At 42.9% G+C, this 17,427-nt stretch overlaps 1 protein-coding gene across 4 annotated transcripts in view; it reads left to right on the forward strand.

Moving 5' to 3' along the window:
- The window catches only part of LOC134344498 (disco-interacting protein 2 homolog C), a 664,610-nt gene that overhangs the window by 640,573 nt on the left and 6,610 nt on the right, over positions 1 to 17,427 (forward strand). For all 4 annotated transcript variants that reach the window (XM_063044395.1, XM_063044396.1, XM_063044397.1 and 1 more), the window contains 3 exons: positions 2,812 to 2,886; positions 5,136 to 5,310; positions 15,945 to 16,068. In XM_063044395.1, coding sequence (XP_062900465.1) covers positions 2,812 to 2,886; positions 5,136 to 5,310; positions 15,945 to 16,068 — 374 coding nt within the window. The remainder of the gene's footprint in view (positions 1 to 2,811; positions 2,887 to 5,135; positions 5,311 to 15,944; positions 16,069 to 17,427) is intronic.

Here is a 17,427-nt window from a genome sequence, read left to right on the forward strand (position 1 = left end):
GTGGGTGGAAGTTAGGAACAGAATGGGGTCAATAACTCTTAATAGGTGTTTTTTATAGACCACTCAATAGTAACGGACATTGAGGAGCAGATAGGGAGACAGATGCTGCAAAGGTGTAATAATAACAGGGTTGTCGTGGTGGGAGATTAAAATTTCCCAAATATCGATTGGCATCTCCCTAGAGCAACGGGTTTAGATGGGGTGGAGTTTGTTAGGTGTGTTCAGGAAGGTTTCCTGACACAATATGTAGATAAGCCTTCGAGAGGAGAGGCTGTACTTGATCTGGTATTGGGAAATGAACCTGGTCAGGAGTCGGGTCTCTCAGTGGGAGAGCATTTTGGAGATAGTGATCACAATTCTATCTCCTTTACCATAGCATTGGAGAGGGATAGGAACAGACAAGTTAGGAAAATTTTTAATTGGAGTAAGGGAATATATGAAGCTATCAGGCAGGAACTTGGAAGCATAAATTAGGAACAGCTGTTCTCAGGGAAATGTATGGCAGAAATGTGGCAAATGTTTGGGGGATATTCGCGTGACGTTTTGCATAGGTATGTTTCAAGGAGACAGGGAAAGGATGGTAGGGTACAGGAACCATGGTGTACAAAGGCTGTTGAAAATCTAGTCAAGAAGAAAAGAAAAGCTTACGAAGGGTTCAAAAAACTAGGTAATGATAGAGATCTAGATAATTATAAGGCTAGCAGGAAGGAGCTTAAAAATGAAATTAGGAGAACCAGACAGGGCCGTGAGAAGACCTTGGCGAGCAGGATTCAAGAAAACCCCACGGCATTCTACAAGTATGTGAAGAGCAAGAGGATAAGACGTGAGAGAACAGGACCAATCAAGTGTGACAGTGGAAAAGTGTGTATGGAACTGGAGGAGATAGTAGAGGTACTTAATGAGTACTTTGCTTCAGCATTCACTATGCAAAAGGATCTTGGCGATTGTAGGGATGACTTACAGCAGACTGAAAAGCTTGAGCATATAGACATTAAGAAAGAGGATGTGCTGGAGCTTTTGGAAAGTATCAAGTTGGATAAGTCTCCGGGACTGGACGAGATGTACCCCAGGCTACTGTGGGAGATGAGGGAGGAGATTGCTGAGCCTCTGGCAATGATTTTTGCATCATTAGTGGGAACAGGAGAGAGTCCAGAGGATTGGAGGGTTGCAGATGTTGTTCCCTTATTCAAGAAAGGGAGTAGAGTTAGGCCAGGAAATTATAGACCAGTGAGTCTTACTTCAGTGGTTGATAAGTTGATGGAGAAGATCCTGAAAGGCAGGATTTATGAACATTTGGAGAGGCATAACATGACTAGGAATAGTCAGCATGGCTTTGTCAAAGGCAGGTCGTGCCTTACGAGCCTGATTGAATTTTTTGAGGATGTGACTAAACACATTGATGAAGATAGAGCAGTAGATGTAGTGTATATGGATTTCAGCAAGGCATTTGATAAGGTACCCCATGCAAGGCTTATTGAGAGAGTAAGGAGGCATGGGATCCAAGGGGACATTGCTTTGTGGATCCAGAATTAGCTTGCCCATAGAAGGCAAAGAGTGATTGTTGATGGGCCATATTCTGAATGGAGGTCGGTCACCAGTGGTGTGCCTCAGGGATCTGTTCTGGGACCCCTACTCTTTGTGATTTTTATAAATGACCTGGATGAGGAAGTGGAGGGATGGGTTAGTAAATTTGCTGATGACACAAAGGTTGGGGGTGTTGTGGATAGTGTGGAGGGCTGTCAGAGGTTACAGCAGGACATTGATAGGATGCAAAACTGGGCTGAGAAGTGGCAGATGGAGTTCAACCCAGATCAGTGTGAGGTGGTTCATTCTGGTAAGTCAAATATGATGGCAGAATATAGTATTAATGGTAAGACTCTTGGCATTGTGGAGGATCAGAGGGATCTTGGGGTCCAAGTCCATAGAATCCTCAAAGCAGCTGTGCAGGTTGAGTCTGTGGTGAAGAAGGCATATGGTGCATTGGCCTTAATCAATCGTGGGATTGAGTTTAGGAGCTGAGAGGTAATGTTACAGCTATATCAGACCCTGGTCAGACCCCACCTGGAATACTGTGCTCAGTTCTGGTCGCCTCACTACAGGAAGGATGTGGAAACTATAGAAAGGCTGCAGAGGAGATTTACAAGGAGATTGCCTGGATTGGGGAGCATGCCTTATGAGAATGGGTTGAGTGAACTTGTCCTTTTCTCCTTGGAGCGATGGAGGATGAGAAGTGACCTGATAGAGGTGTATAAGATGATGAGAGGCATTGATCGTGTGGATAGTCAGAGGCTTTTTCCCAGGGCTGAAATGGCTAACATGAGAGGGCATAGTTTTAAGGTGCTTGGAAGTAGGTACAGAGGAGATGTCATGGGTAAATTTTTTGTGCAGAGAGTAGTGAGTGTGTGGAATAGGCTGCTGGCAATAGTGGTGGAGTCGAATACAATAGGGTCTTTTAAGAGATTCCTGGATAGGTAAATGGAGTTTAGAAAAATAGAGGGCTATGGGTAACCCTAGGTAGTTTCTAAAGTAAGTACATGTTCAACTATTCACTATGTAAATAGCTTTAGAAAAAATGGTTTAGTGTTTACAGTCTGGTGCAGTGACAGTGGTAATGGAGGGGGGCGTTACTAGAATGGTTGATCAGATTAACTATCTGGAGATGGCATGAAGTTTTTGTCCTAATAACCCTATAGTGCTTTCCAGAAGGGAGCTTTTAGAAAATGCAACTTGCAGGCGGGTCGCATCCGCAATGATTTTTCCTGATGACTTCTTTGTCATGACTGATGTTATGTTTTGTGAACTGTCTTATAGATCCTGCCTGGAGTCAGAATAATCATTGCCAACCCTGAAACAAAAGGGCCGCTGGGGGACTCCCACCTTGGAGAGGTGAATTGTCTGTAATTTCTTTCTCTATTTCAAACCAATCTCTTTGTGATGCAATTCAACTTATGTTATGAGTGGTCTATTTAATTGTTCATTGAGCTATGAAAGTTTATTGCTGTCACAATGTGCACCCACTTTGAATGGGTTAACGCACACGAGCTAGTCAGTGGAGTTCTGAGAAAGTTGGGTCTGCAGCTGTGCGGGATTAGCCGTGTTTTGGAGGATTTCACAGGCGTGATATCATTCTCTTTCTCTAGCTGGCTTTCCACATGCTTTCTAGTACTTCTCAGCACTCACTGCCTCAGGCCAGACCAACATCAGGCATTGGAACAACCCATTTGTTTCTTAGAGTTTGTTCATCTAAGCCGCTGATTTGCATTTAGCCTTGCTTTCTGATTGAGGGTCTTTCGGACCTATCTCTCTCACTTAACCTTAACTTTTAGGTTATAGATGTTTCCTCAATTGCTGATCATTTAAATTGTCATGACTGAGTTAGATTTCCTGATTGCACTATCTACAAGTCCACAGCAAATGTCGCAGGGCCAAGTGGGGCTCGTCAGGTTGCACTCACTAAACTCCATCATCCTCAAGCAGTGTCACCTTGACATCCTCCTCCCTCACCCCTCGCCTGCCAGGTCCTCAAATGACTTCTGTTATTGTAATTATCTTGAAGTGAATGAAAGGAAGACTTCACTTGTAAAGCCCCCTTAACAAGAAGTTTAGAGCTGGAGATCCCTGTTGTAACATAGGTCACATGGCAAAGACATTGTGCACAGCTAGTTCCCACTAGGTATAATGTGAGAGGACCACATATTCTGTCAGTGCTATTTTGCTCTATTGTCTTGGAAATCTCAGCTAACTCCTTTGCTATTCTTTCCAGAAGCATTGCGGGTATTTTGCTTGGGTATATGCAGCAAATGGTGTGGTCTATTATCTCATACAAAGAGAGCATCCTCTCTCCTTCCTACACTGTCCACCAGAGCTGAAGACTCTGGAGCAGGATTTGAACAAGAAGCAAGAGTGCCCCCAATTAAACTGAAGATGATGTTGATTAAATTAGATTCTGAGTCTCTATAGGGAAAAAACTAACTTTACACTTGCATCCGCCTCTTGGAATATCTCTGGCTTTCTTCCAGCTGGGCCAATTTATTTTCCTTATGTCTTTTATGGTTCATTGAGCTGTCTCTCTTCTTAAAGTACTGGGACATCCCTGCAAAGCGGGGTTTTAACTTAGTTTTGTGAATTAAGATTATAGAATGACATGGATTTGTGTGATTGTGAATCATCCGTAGCAATACTGCACAGACACAGGCCCTTTGGCCATATTGTGCTTTTCATCTAGCTAGTCCCGATTTCCTGCATTCGGCTCAAATGCCTCCAGGACCCTCTTCTCCATGTACCTATCCAAGAATTTCTTAAATGATACTATTATCCCCACCTCGACCACTTCCTCGGGCAGCTCATTCTATATGCTCACTGCTCTCTCCACGAATGGTTAGCGCAACAGTATTACAGCTCACTGCGTTTGAATTTGCAGTCCGGTTCTGATGCGATCCGTAAGGAGTCTGTACGTTCTCCCTGTGAATAGATGGGCTTCCACCGGGTGCTCCAGTTTACACCCACAGTCCAAAGACGTGCCCGTTAGTAGGTTAATTGGTCATCATTGTAAAATATCCCGTGATCAGGCTGGGGTTAAAATCGGCAGATTGCTAGCAGCGTGGCTCAAAGGGCCAGAAGGGTCTATTCCATGTTGTATGTCAATACATAAAAATACATTTTAAAAAGTTGCCCCTCGGGTTCCTTTTCAAATCTTTCCCCTCTAAACCTATGCCCCCTAGGTTTGGACTTCCCTGCCCTGGGGAATAGACCCATTACATCTACTTTATAATTTCTTCTCTGTAAGGTCACCCCTCATTCTCCTAGAACCACTGAGCTGGGGATATTTCCTTCCTCTTATTGGATATTAATGTTGCTATGCGAGCACCAATTTAATTTGAAGACTGAGGAAATTCTCTTCTAACTATCACTATTTATCTCCAGTGTGTCTTTTTAATTTTTTTCATCCTTAAATTAGTGTTTAAATTTTCCTCTCTGGATCTTTCCACTCGCTCCTACTGTACTTTTGTGAACATTAAGGGGTTTGTTATTTATGATATTGAAGGCATTGTGGAGATTTGCAACAGATTGCAAGAACGGTATTTTGCTGGACTGAGACAAAAACAACGATTCACATCTTTTTCCCAAATGAACAGATTTGGGTTCACAGTGCTCATAATGCGAGTGGATATTTCACCATTTATGGAGATGAATCTCTTCAGTCAGATCATTTCAACTCCCGCCTCAGCTTTGGAGATACGCAAACAGTCTGGGCTCGGACAGGTTACTTGGGATTTCTCAGACGGACGGATCTTACTGATGCCAACGGAGGTAAGGGCTGGCAAGCACAACCAGATATCACATTTTCATTATGTTTTGTTCAAAGCCGTGGAGTTGTACAGCACAGAAAAAGACCCTTTGGCCCACAATGTTCATGCCAATATTTATCTCCATCTATTTTAGTCCCATTTACCCGCATTAAGTCTCTTCTTTGCCTATTCAAGTGTCCAAATGTCTCTTAAAAGTAATGATTGTATCAAACTCCACTAACTGCTTTGGCAGTGAGTTCATGATATCAAATACTTGTTTTCCAAAAAAAAGCCTTTCCCCACAAACTCCCTTTGAAACTCTTTCCTTCACCTTTAACCTATGCTCTCTTGTTTTTGATGCTCTACCATAGAAAAACATACTGACTGTCTACCCCATCTAAACCACTGGGCCATCTCCACTCTGCACCCTCAGACCTGTTGCACCGATATCAACTGGAAACATCAATGATTCCATTCCTCCCGCAGCTGCAGCTTGACACATTGAGGTCCTCTAGTAGATTGTTTGCTGCTCCAGATGCCAGAATTTGCAGTCTCCTGGGTCTACCCTATCTCTGCCTCTTATAACTTTACAAAGTTCTGTTGGGTCACCCCTCAGCTTCTTTCATTGGAGGGAGAACAAGCCAGCCCATCCCATCTCTCTCAGTGGTAAAGTCCTCCGATCCAGGCAACACCCTAGTGAATCTTCCCCGTCCTCTCTCCAGTGCAACCAAATCCCTCCCGTGGTGCGGTGTGATCAGAACAACACACAGTACTCCAAGTGCCGCCTAATCAGCACTTTGTTAACTAGCAACAAACTGTTCTAACTTTTATATTCTGTGCATTGACCAAAGAAGGCAAACCTGCCCTATGCATTCTTTACACCCTAGGCTGCCACATTCAGGGATCTGTGGATCTGAACTCCAAGTGTTTCTGTAAATCATCAGTCCTTAGCACCCTACCATTTGATATCTATACCCTATATTCCTAGTTTGTGAAAGGATACAGCAGGATATATGAGTGGAGAAAGGACAGATACTCTTTAATCTAGCCAAGTGTGAGGTGTTGCATTTTGGGAGCTTTACACTATTGTGCGAAAGTCTTGGGCACATACATACAGCTAGGGTGCCTGAGACTTTTGCACTGTACAGTAGTAATTTATGTATTGCACTGTACTGCTGCCACAAAAGAACCCAGATTTCATGACATACTGCATGTGAGTAATGAGATATGGGTTTCTATTGTGGACTAAGAGTGTGATAGGGACAGGGGGATAGGAATCATGGTTGGGAAGAGGGGAGGGAGCTGGAAGAACCAGAGAGACATTCTGTAATGATCAGTAAACAATTTGTTTGGAATCAGATGACCTTGCCTGGTGCCTCAGGGCTGGGTGTGCCTACACCCGTGCCACCCCCCGCAGCAGGCACTCCTTCCCGCAGTGTTCCACCCTCACCATTCCCAGCACCCTTTGCTTCTGCCAGATATACAAACCCGCTCTGCATTCCACATCGACGAATAAAATACTATACTGTGTCATTTCTTAGGCTCCCTAGATACATGTAGGTGCCAAGGACTTCTGCACATGCTGTAGATGAAACGTAAGGGCAAAGTGTACAGTGAATGTCAAGGTCTTTAGGAGCAGATGCACAGTGGATGTTGGGGTGCAAGTCCATAGCTCCCTGAAGATGATAACACAAGTGGAAAGGGTGGGAAAGAAGCCATATGCCATGCTTGCCTTCATTGAGTAGAAAAGTCTAAAGGAATGTTTAAAAATGTGTGAGGCTAGTTGTTTTTTTTTACAGAGAGTGGTAGGTACCAGGGTAAGTGGTAGATGCATACAGTCCATGTCTTATGAGGATTGAGCTCGGAGAGTTTGTGTGAGCTTGGAGTGAAGAAGGATGAGAGGTGGCTCAACAGAGGTTTACAAGATAATAAGAGGCAAGAATCAAATGGACAGCCAGAGACTTTTTCCCAGGGTGGAAATGGCTAAACATTAAGGTGTTTGGAGAAAAGTATGTGGGGATAGCAGGTAGGCTTTTTACCCAGAAAGTGGTAGGTGTATCAAATCCACTGCCAGGGGTGGAGTTAGATACATTAGGGATATTTAAGAGGCACATGGTTAAAAGAAAACTGGAGGGCTACAGTATGTGGGAGATTGCTCTGGGGTAAGTAAAAAGGGTTGGCACTATATACTGTACTGTTCTATGTTCTATGCCCTGCTACTTGACTTCCCAAAATGCATCAGCTTGTACCTGTTGGAATTAAATTCTATGTACCAATGCTCTACCTATTTTTCCATCTGAGCTACATATATCCTGCTGTAACCTTAGATAACTTTCCTGCTCTCCACAATGCCAATTTTCATGTCATTAGCAAACTTACTAATCATACCACCAACATTTACATTCAGGTTGTTAATGCAGTGGATTCAAGTTAACTGGGACACATCAGGACCAATACTTTTTGGCCCAATTAAGCGGCTGCCCCAATTAACCAAGGTTTCATGTGAATTGTTAAATTGCATAACAAAGACAAACAACCTTTTGACTGAGTAATAATTTATGTATTTAAATGAATAAATTAGAACACTACCAATACCTCTAAACTACTATAAAAATGTATGCAACATACATCAAAGTTGCTGGTGAACGCAGCAGGCCAAGCAGCATCTATAGGAAGAGGTGCAGTCGACGTTTCAGGCCGAGACCCTTCGTCAGGACTAACTGAAGGAAGAGTGAGTAAAGGATTTGAAAGTTGGAGGAGGAGGGGGAGATCCAAAATGATAGGAGAAGACAGGAGGGGAGGGATAGAGCCGAGAGCTGGACAGGTGATAGGCAAAAGGGGATACGAGAGGATCATGGGACAGGAGGTCCGGGGAGAAAGACAAGGGGCGGGGAACCCAGAGGATGGGCAAGAGGTATATTCAGAGGGACAGAGGGAGAAAAAGGAGAGTGAGAGAAAGAATGTGTGCATAAAAATGAGTAACAGATGGGGTACGAGGGGGAGGTGGGGCCTTAGCGGAAGTTAGAGAAGTCGATGTTCATGCCATCAGGTTGGAGGCTACCCAGACGGAATATAAGGTGTTGTTCCTCCAACCTGAGTGTGGCTTCATCTCCACAGTAGAGGAGGCCATGGACAGACATGTCAGAATGGGAATGGGATGTGGAATTAAAATGTGTGGCCACTGGGAGATCCTGCTTTCTCTGGCAGACAGAGCGTAGGTTTTCAGCAAAGCGGTCTCCCAGTCTGCGTCGGGTCTCGCCAATATATAAAAGGCCACATCGGGAGCACCGGACACAGTATATCACCCCAGTCGACTCACAGGTGAAGTGAAGCCTCACCTGGAAGGACTGTTTGGGGCCCTGAATGGTGGTAAGGGAGGAAGTGTAAGGGCATGTGTAGCACTTGTTCCGCTTACACGGATAAGTGCCAGGAGGGAGATCAGTGGGGAGGGATGGGGGGGACGAATGGACAAGGGAGTTGTGTAGGGAGCGATCCCTGCGGAATGCAGGGGGGGGGGAGGGAAAGATGTGCTTAGTGGTGAGATCCCGTTGGAGGTGGCGGAAGTTACGGAGAATAAAAAGTATATTAGTTCCTAATAGTTATCGAAAGAGGAATTCATCTGCAATGTTCTTCTGATTAACTGTGAGTGAACAAAATCAGTGCAGACACCTAGTGTACATAACGGACTGCCTTAATGCAATACTTTAGATGATCACGTCCTCGAATTACCTTTGTCATGTTCATTGTAACATTCCAGATAATTGTTAATACTTTAGTAATTCCTACCTTGTTGAAGCACTGAAATCATTTAATTTTCATTCCCAACTATTTCTGGAGTATGCAAGTCTGAATGCTTGAAACCACAGTGATCAAAATATTTCGGAATTGTCTTACTGCTTATTTCTCGCCAAAAATCACTGCTTTTTGAACACAAGTACAGGCAACTGCAGCTATTTAAAAACTGATTGCTGTAAGTACAGTGTAGTGTCTAATGGACATACAAGTGCACGTGACTGACGCTAGTTACAAACTGTTTGTCAACAGCCTGTGCCCCAATTAATTGGCATATCGTCCCAAATAAATGGAGGGAATTGCAGCTATTTTCTTGATTCAGTTTTGTTCTTTAAGAGTTGTCCCAAATAAATAGCTGTCCTGATTAACCGATGGCCCAAGTAACTGGAATCCACTGTAGGTGTCACAACCAGCAAAGGTCCCAATACTGATCCCTGCAGTACACCAATGGTCACAGGCATCTAATCAGAAATGTGCCCTCTGCCACTCTCACTGCCAGTTTGCGTCTTAGACTGGCAGCGGGCTCACCTTGGAGCCCATTTGTCTTAACCTTCTGCACCAGCCTACCTTGTCAAGTGCCTTACTAATGTCCACTGCCTGCCTTCATCTATCTTCTTCGTTCCATCCTCAGAAAACTCCAGTGAAATTGATGAGACAGCATTTGCTGTGCGCAAAGCCATGTTGTCTATTCCAAATCAGCTGCCGCTTTTCCAAGTGTACTCCCGTCCTATCCCTTGAATACCACTGACTAGTAGTAAGCTGGCTTTTCCCTGCTTTATTCTTAAATAAAGGGGCAACATTCACTGTCCTCCAGTACCTCACCTGAGGCCAAGAAGATGCACAAATCTCTGCCAGGGCCCCATCTATCTCCTCCCTTGTTTCCCATAGCAATATAGGAATGACCTCATCTGCCCTAGGGGTTTATCAACCCTTACGTTTTCCAAAGCATCTGAAACTCCCCCTTCTGAATACTGGCATACCTCAGACCATCTGCATACCCTTTCCTCTACTCACATCCTTCTTGGTGAGTATGGCCTCTTCATGGACGGTTTCTCTAACAGCACAAATGGTTAACTTTCAGATATAGGCCAAGAGCTGCCCTGCAACTTTCACATCACCAAAATCGCCAGGCACTGACCCTCTCCGGTAAGAGGACACTTAGCTCGTTCACCTTGACATTCAGCAGTAGTTCCAGAAACTCATCATCAATACCCTGTGCATTGCTAATGACCCTCAGTGTAACTGTTGGCAGCACAGTAGTGTACTGGTTACTACAACACTATTACAGCACCAGCGATCTGGGTTCAATTCAAGACTATAAGGAGTTTATACCCTCTCCCCATGACTGCATGGGTTTCCAGCCATGTCTCAAAGACATACAGGTGGTGGATTAATTGGTCACATGGGTGTAGCTGGATAGCACGCGCTCAGTATCAGAATTGGGTTTAATAGCACTGGCATACACGGTGAAATTTGTTGTTTTGCAGCAGTAGTATTTTATACTTTATCGTCGCCAAACAATTGATACTAGAACGTACAATCATCACAGCGATATTTGATTCTACGCTTTCCGCTCCCTGGATTACAAATCGATAGTAAATACTAAAAATTTAAATTATAAATCATAAATAGAAAATTGAAAAATGGAAAGTAAGGTAGTGCAAAAAAACCGAGAGTCAGGTCCGGATATTTGGAGTGTAATTCCCAGATCCGGGTCAGCATCCGTTCAGCAGTCTTATCAAGATTGGAAAGAAGCTGTTCCCAAATCTGGCCATACGAGTCTTCAAGCTCCTGAGCCTTCTCCCGGAGGGAAGAGGGACGAAAAGTGTGTTGGCTGGGTGGGTCGTGTCCTTGATTATCCTGGCAGCACTGCTCCGACAGCGTGCGGTGTAAAGTGAGTCCACGGACGGAAGATTGGTTTGTGTGATGAGCTGCGCCGTGTTCATGATCTTCTGCAGCTTCTTTCAGTCTTGGACAGGACAACTTCCATACCAGGTTGTGATGCACCCTAGAAGAATGCTTTCTACGGTGCATGTATAAAAATTACAATGTATAATTAAATTAAATAAGTAATGCAAAAAAACATAGTGGGGGTGGTGTTCATGGGTTCAGCATACATCCAGAAATCTGATGGCGGAGGAGAAGAAGCTGCTCCTGATACATTGAGGACTTAACTGATTGGTCTGGAAGTGCCTGTGCTGTATCTCTAAATAAATAAATGAAGCAGCCGCACAACAAGCTAGCTCTAAGAATAGATCAGAAGTAACTGGCGGTGACTGACCTCTTGACTTCCCGTCGCCTACAGTGGTGCTACAACCTGTAGAATCTTCTGTTTCTGCATAAATGTGATCAGATCTTCACACAGGTCCTAAAACTATATAAAGCAAACCCAATTAAATAAGCATCACAAAGCATTATACTTGTTCATTTATTTATTAAGAAAAATGATCCAATATCACATGTATTCGCTGGAAAAGTATGTGAACCTCTGGGGTAATGCCTTCTACAAAAGTTGTTTGGAGTCAGGTGTCCCGTTCAATGAGAGGTGTGGGTTGTTGAGGTGCCCTGCCCTATATAAAAAAATACACACGAAGCAGGTTACTGACAGAGCCTGCTCTTCTCAAGAAAGATCTGTTTATGTACACCATTCCTTCATCAAAACAACTTTCAGAGGATCTTGAAAAATGACTCGTAGAGATGTATGAAGCTGGAAAAGGCTGCGAAAGCATTTCTGAAGACCTGAGTGTTCATCAGTCCACAATAAGAGAAATTGTCTACAAATGGAGGAAACTCAGTAGGTTGCTGCTCTCCCTAGGAGTGGGCTTCCTGCAAAGATCACAACAAGAGCACAATGTTCAATGCTGAAGGAGGTGAGAAAGAACCCAAGGGTAACAGCAAAAGACCAGCAGAAATCTCTAGAACTTGCTAAAGTCTCTGTTCATGTGTCCACTATATAAAAAAACACTGAACAAGAATGGTGTTCATAGAAGGACACCACGGAGGAAACCACTGCTCTCCAAAAAAAAACTTTGTTGCATGTCTCAAGTTTGCAAAACACCACCCGGATGTTCTACAATGCTTGTGGGACAATGTTCTGTGGACAGATGAGACCGTAGTTGAACTTCTTGGCAGAAATGCACATTGTAATGTTTGGAGGAAAAAGGGCACTGCACACCAACACCAAAACCTCATCCCAACTGTAAAATATGGTGGAAGGAGCATCATGGTTTGGGGCTGCTTTGCTGCTTCAGGGGTTGGACAGCTTGCAGTCATTGAGGAACAATAAATTCAAAATTGTATCAAGACATTTTACAGGAGAATATCAGGAAAGCTTAATAGAAGTTGGATAATGCAACAAGATGAGTAAATCAACAGAATGGTTTAAAAAGAAGACAATTCATGTATTGGAAAGGCCGAGTCAAAGTCCTGACCTTAACGCTATAGAAATGTTGTGGAAGAACCTGAAGCAAGCAGTTCATACAAGGATGCTCACCAACACCCTAGAGTTGAAACAGTTTTGTAAGGAGGAATGGTCTAAAATTCCTCCAAGCTGATGTGCAGGACTGATCAACAGTTAGCAAAAATGTTCAGCTGAAGTTATTGCTGTACTGAAAGCAAAGGTTCACATATTCTTTCCAACAAATACAGGTAATACCAGATCATTTTTCTCAATAAATAAATGAAAAAGTATTAATTTTTTGTGGTATTTATTTATTTGGGTTCTCTAGAGCTTTAGGTCTTACATGAAGATCTGATCACATTTTAGGTCATATTTATGCAGAAATAGAGAAAATTTTACAGGTTTCACAAGCTTTCTAGCACCGCTGTATGTGGCCACAATTTAGTAGTGTGTAGCTGCGTGCCAGCATCTCCAATAATACTCAGGAAATAGGCACAGCACTCCAACAATCATCTTAGATCTTCACTGTGTCCAAACCTGTGCACCATTACTGCATTGAAAGGCATTGGTCCATTCATATTTTGAGTATTAAGGCCCTGTAGCTAAAAAGATGTGCTAGCCTTGGAGAGGGTCCAGAGGCCGTTCATGAGAATGATCCTGGGAAAGAAACCCTTCACGTATCAGGAATGTTCAATGTCTCTGGACCTGTACCTGAGAGAGTTCAGTAGGATGAGAGGGAGGAGAGGAAATGCATTGAAACCAAAGAGGATGTTGCCATTAGTAGGAGGGCACAGCCTCAAAATAAAGAGATGAGGATGAATTCGAGTACAGGAGCAGGGAGGTACTACTGCAGTTGTACAAGGCCTTGGTGAGACCACACCTGGAGTATTGTGTGCAGTTTTGGTCCCCTAATCTGAGGAAAGACATCTTTGCCATAGAGGGAGTACAAAGAAGGTTCACCAGATTGATTCCTGGGATGGCAGGTCTTTCATATGAAGAAAGACTGGATGAACTGGGCTTGTACTCGTTGGAATTTAGAAGATTGAGGGGGGATCTGATTGAAACGTATAAGATCCTAAAGAGATTGGACAGGCTAGATGCGGGAAGATTGTTCCCGATATTGGGGAGGTCTAGAACGAGGGGTCACAGTTTGAGGATAGAGGGGAAGCCTTTTAGGACCGAGGTTAGGAAAAATTTCTTCACACAGAGAGTGGTGAATCTGTGGAATTCTCTGCCACAGCAAACTGTTGAGGCCAGTTCATTAGCTATGTTTAAAAGGAAGTTAGATATGGCCCTTGTGGCTACAGGGGTCAGGGGGTATGGAGGGAAGGCTGGGTTCTGAGTTGGATGATCAGCCATGATCATAATAAATGGCGGTGCAGGCTCGAAGGGCTGAATGGCCTACTCCTGCACCTATTTTCTATGTTTCTATGTTTCTATGAATTTCTTCAACCAGCATTCAGCTGCCAATACACACTATTTGAGTGGTGGATCCCCTCTTCCTACCAAGGATTCCAGCTAACAAAGTAGTTTAAAACGCAGTTCATTTATTTACAGTGATACACATTTAAATCCAAATAACACCCTTAAAACACATTTAAAACTCACAGAGGATTTATATCTTAAACATTTCCAAATTACAAACCATCTCTGAAACACAAGGCCTTTCTACAACATAGAGCAGTAAGGACAAAGCACAAAGCCCAACGAATAAAGAATTTTCAAAACACAAGTATAATTCCTATAAAATTAAAAGACATACCGCAATGCAGGCAAACAAGTTGTCCGTTGCAGAAACTGAACTTGGAGGAATGGATTTTAATTCATCCATTTTCTTCCAGATTTCTTGATGTTCCTTTATCCCATTCCTAAAGAGCCTAAACTGGTCTCTACATGTATACCGTTTTCCTCCCACTTGAGTGACTTCACGCGTATATGATATTTCCTCAGACACCCTTTTAATACAAACAGTCTAAAAGCTTCTTTTGGAGACATAGATCTTAGTTGGTTACTATTAATGCTCTAAAGCTAACTCTGAATACATAAAAGTATAAACACATAAGGTATTTGATGTGCTAAATGGTATTATTTTTGTCTAGTCTACAAGTTGCCTTGAACAAAGCAACTTAGGAGTCAGCTTGTCTGTTTGAAACAACCCAAGTTAAGCCACCCATTCTCTTTTATTACACTTAAGTGAGCAGGAGGACTGACTAGCATTTGCTTTCTCAAAGACAGAGCGTCTGCAAAGCTGTTCTATAGACAATACTTGTTTTAACTTCAAACTAATTCAAGCCTTTTCTTTACATTTTAAGAACTGAAAACTAACTCTTGTTTTACGACAAGGAACTAAACGAACCGTTAGTTAGAAGTTTACTTGCAACTAACAGATTTGATCTTACAAGTGGCTGATGCTGTGTTTAGAAAGGCAGCCGAGCAAACCAAGAAAGAAAGCAAATATCCATCACAGATACAAGGATGTCCCTTTCGACCAGAGATAAGGAGGAATCCTTTTAACCAGGGGGTGCTGAATCTGTGGAATTCATTGCCGCAGACAGCTGTGGAGGCTAAATCATTCTGATATATGTAAACAGCACACACAAAATGCTGGAGGAACTCAGGCAGCATCTAGGAAAAGAGTAAACAGTCGATGTTTCAGGCCGAGATCTTTCAGCAGGTACTGTACTCATTTCCATAGATGCTGCCTGGCCTGCTGAGTTCCCTCCAGCATTTTGTGTGTGTTGCTTGGATTTCCAGCAGCTGCAGATTTTCCTCTTGTTTGTGGTAGATCGCTGTTCTTTTGCTACTGCTGGGATTGCCTTCCCAAACACCACCAAATGAGTACCTCCACCAAAGCGACTGCAGCAGCCTAAGAAGCTTGAGGGTAATGACTCTGCCCAAGACCACCACATTCCCTGCTGCTTCTGGAAAGCAGTTAACATAATCAATGACCCTTCCCACACTGTCATTCCCTCTTCTCCCCTCTCCCGTCAGTCAGGAGATGCAAAGCCTGAGAATATGAACCGCCAATCTCAAGGACAGCTTCTATCCCATGTTATCAGATTCCTGAACAGATCTTCCATACGTCAAAAGGTGAACCCTTAATCTCCCAGTCTACATCATTATAGTCCTTGCACCTTCATTTTTAACTGCTTTGCAGTTTCTCTGTAATTTCAAAACTATACTCTTCATTCTGTTTTCTTATTTCTACCTCAGTGTAATTATGTATGACATTCTCTGGAGGGCAGGCAAAACAGAAGCTTTTCGTCATATCTCAGTATATGTAACAAGAATAAATCAGTATTCCTATACTGATCAACATTTGGAACATCCAGTGAATGTTTTTGCTGATTTCTTATCGCTCTTGCTGTATAGTTGTTTTGAGCAACTGTGTATATATTTTTGTCTGTGCGCAAAATAAGTTTCAAGCTGAGTTCGATAAGAATCAATGATTTGTGTTTTGTTAGAACGCCATGATGCATTATATGTTGTGGGTGCGTTGGATGAAGCAATGGAGTTGCGAGGAATGAGGTATCACCCCATTGATATCGAAACGTCTGTGATTCGTGCTCACAAAAGCATCACTGAGTGGTAGGTCTCTCTCAGCCTGGTGAGCAGTTTCCATGCAATGCTCATACGTATATATATTGCCTTTCATGCACTTTGACCCATTCCTGCAAGTCAGGAAGTTGGCTTGTTCATGAGCTAACTCTGTTCTGTAATGATGTTAACTTAAAATATAGTTAAGGAACTTATTTTCTCTGGTCATATCATTGTCTAATGGCTAACAGAATGAACTTACCTTAAATTCTGGTGATCTTTATCCTCCCTCAAAAAGTGACCTAACAATTGAGAATTCAGTGCATTTCTCCGTTGTGGCTTCATTCTGTTAGTCATAGATGTAAACCTGTTCCTCAAAGGATACAAATGTTTTCCAAGGAACATACAAAGGGTATAGAGGAACTCATCATGTCAGACAGCATCTGTGGAAGGAAATGAGCAGTTGATGTTTTGGACTGGAACCTTCATTTAAAATATCAGCTGTTTATTTTTCTCAGCTGCTGCCAGAACAGAGTTTTGACCAACATGGTTTTGACAGTATGTATGGTATGCACGTTTGGTTGAAGAGAACCATACTGTGTTTCATAGTGTTCTGGCCTCCCCTTTGCAGGAAATGATACTCACGGCTGTAGAGATTTAATATGCTTTTTAAAAAGAAATGTGTGGAAAATAAATGCCAAGTCACAAAAAAAGTCAAGGAATGCAATGATTGAGTAAGCACTCAGGCAGAAGGGAAATAGATAGGAACAAGTGCCTTTTAGCATAAATAATTTAATAGATATCTACTTGCACTGTGGCAGGAGATATGGTCACAGCACATCTGAGTGACTGCTGAAGATGAACAAGGTCACGATATACACTCAGTGGCCACTTTATTAAGTACAGGTACTCGTTAATGCCACTATCTAAGCAACCAATCATGTGCAGGAACTCAATGAATAAAAGCATGCAGACATGGTCAAGAGATTCAGTTGCTGTTCAGACCAAATGTTCAAATGGGAAAGAAATGTGATCTCAGTGATTTTGACATGGAATGATTGCTGGTGCCCCATGGGATGGTCTGACTATCTCAAAAACTGCTGATCTCCAGGAATTTTCACGCACAAGTCTCCAGAGTTTACAGAGAATGATTGGAAAACCAAAAAAAGCATCCAGTGAGTAGCAGTTCTCTCGCCAAAAACGCCTTGTTAATGAGAGAAGTCAGAGGAGAATGCCCAGACTGGTTCAAGCTGACAGGGAGGCGACAACAGTGGTGTGGAAAAGAGCATCTGTGAACACACAACACATCGAACCTTTAAGTGGATGGGCTACAGCAGCAGAAGACCATGAACATGCATTCAGTGACTATTAGGTACCTCCTGTACCTAATAAAGTGGCCACTTGTTCTCT

Source organism: Mobula hypostoma, chromosome 3 (assembly GCF_963921235.1).
Source record: "Mobula hypostoma chromosome 3, sMobHyp1.1, whole genome shotgun sequence".
NCBI classification, from domain to species: domain Eukaryota; kingdom Metazoa; phylum Chordata; class Chondrichthyes; order Myliobatiformes; family Myliobatidae; genus Mobula; species Mobula hypostoma.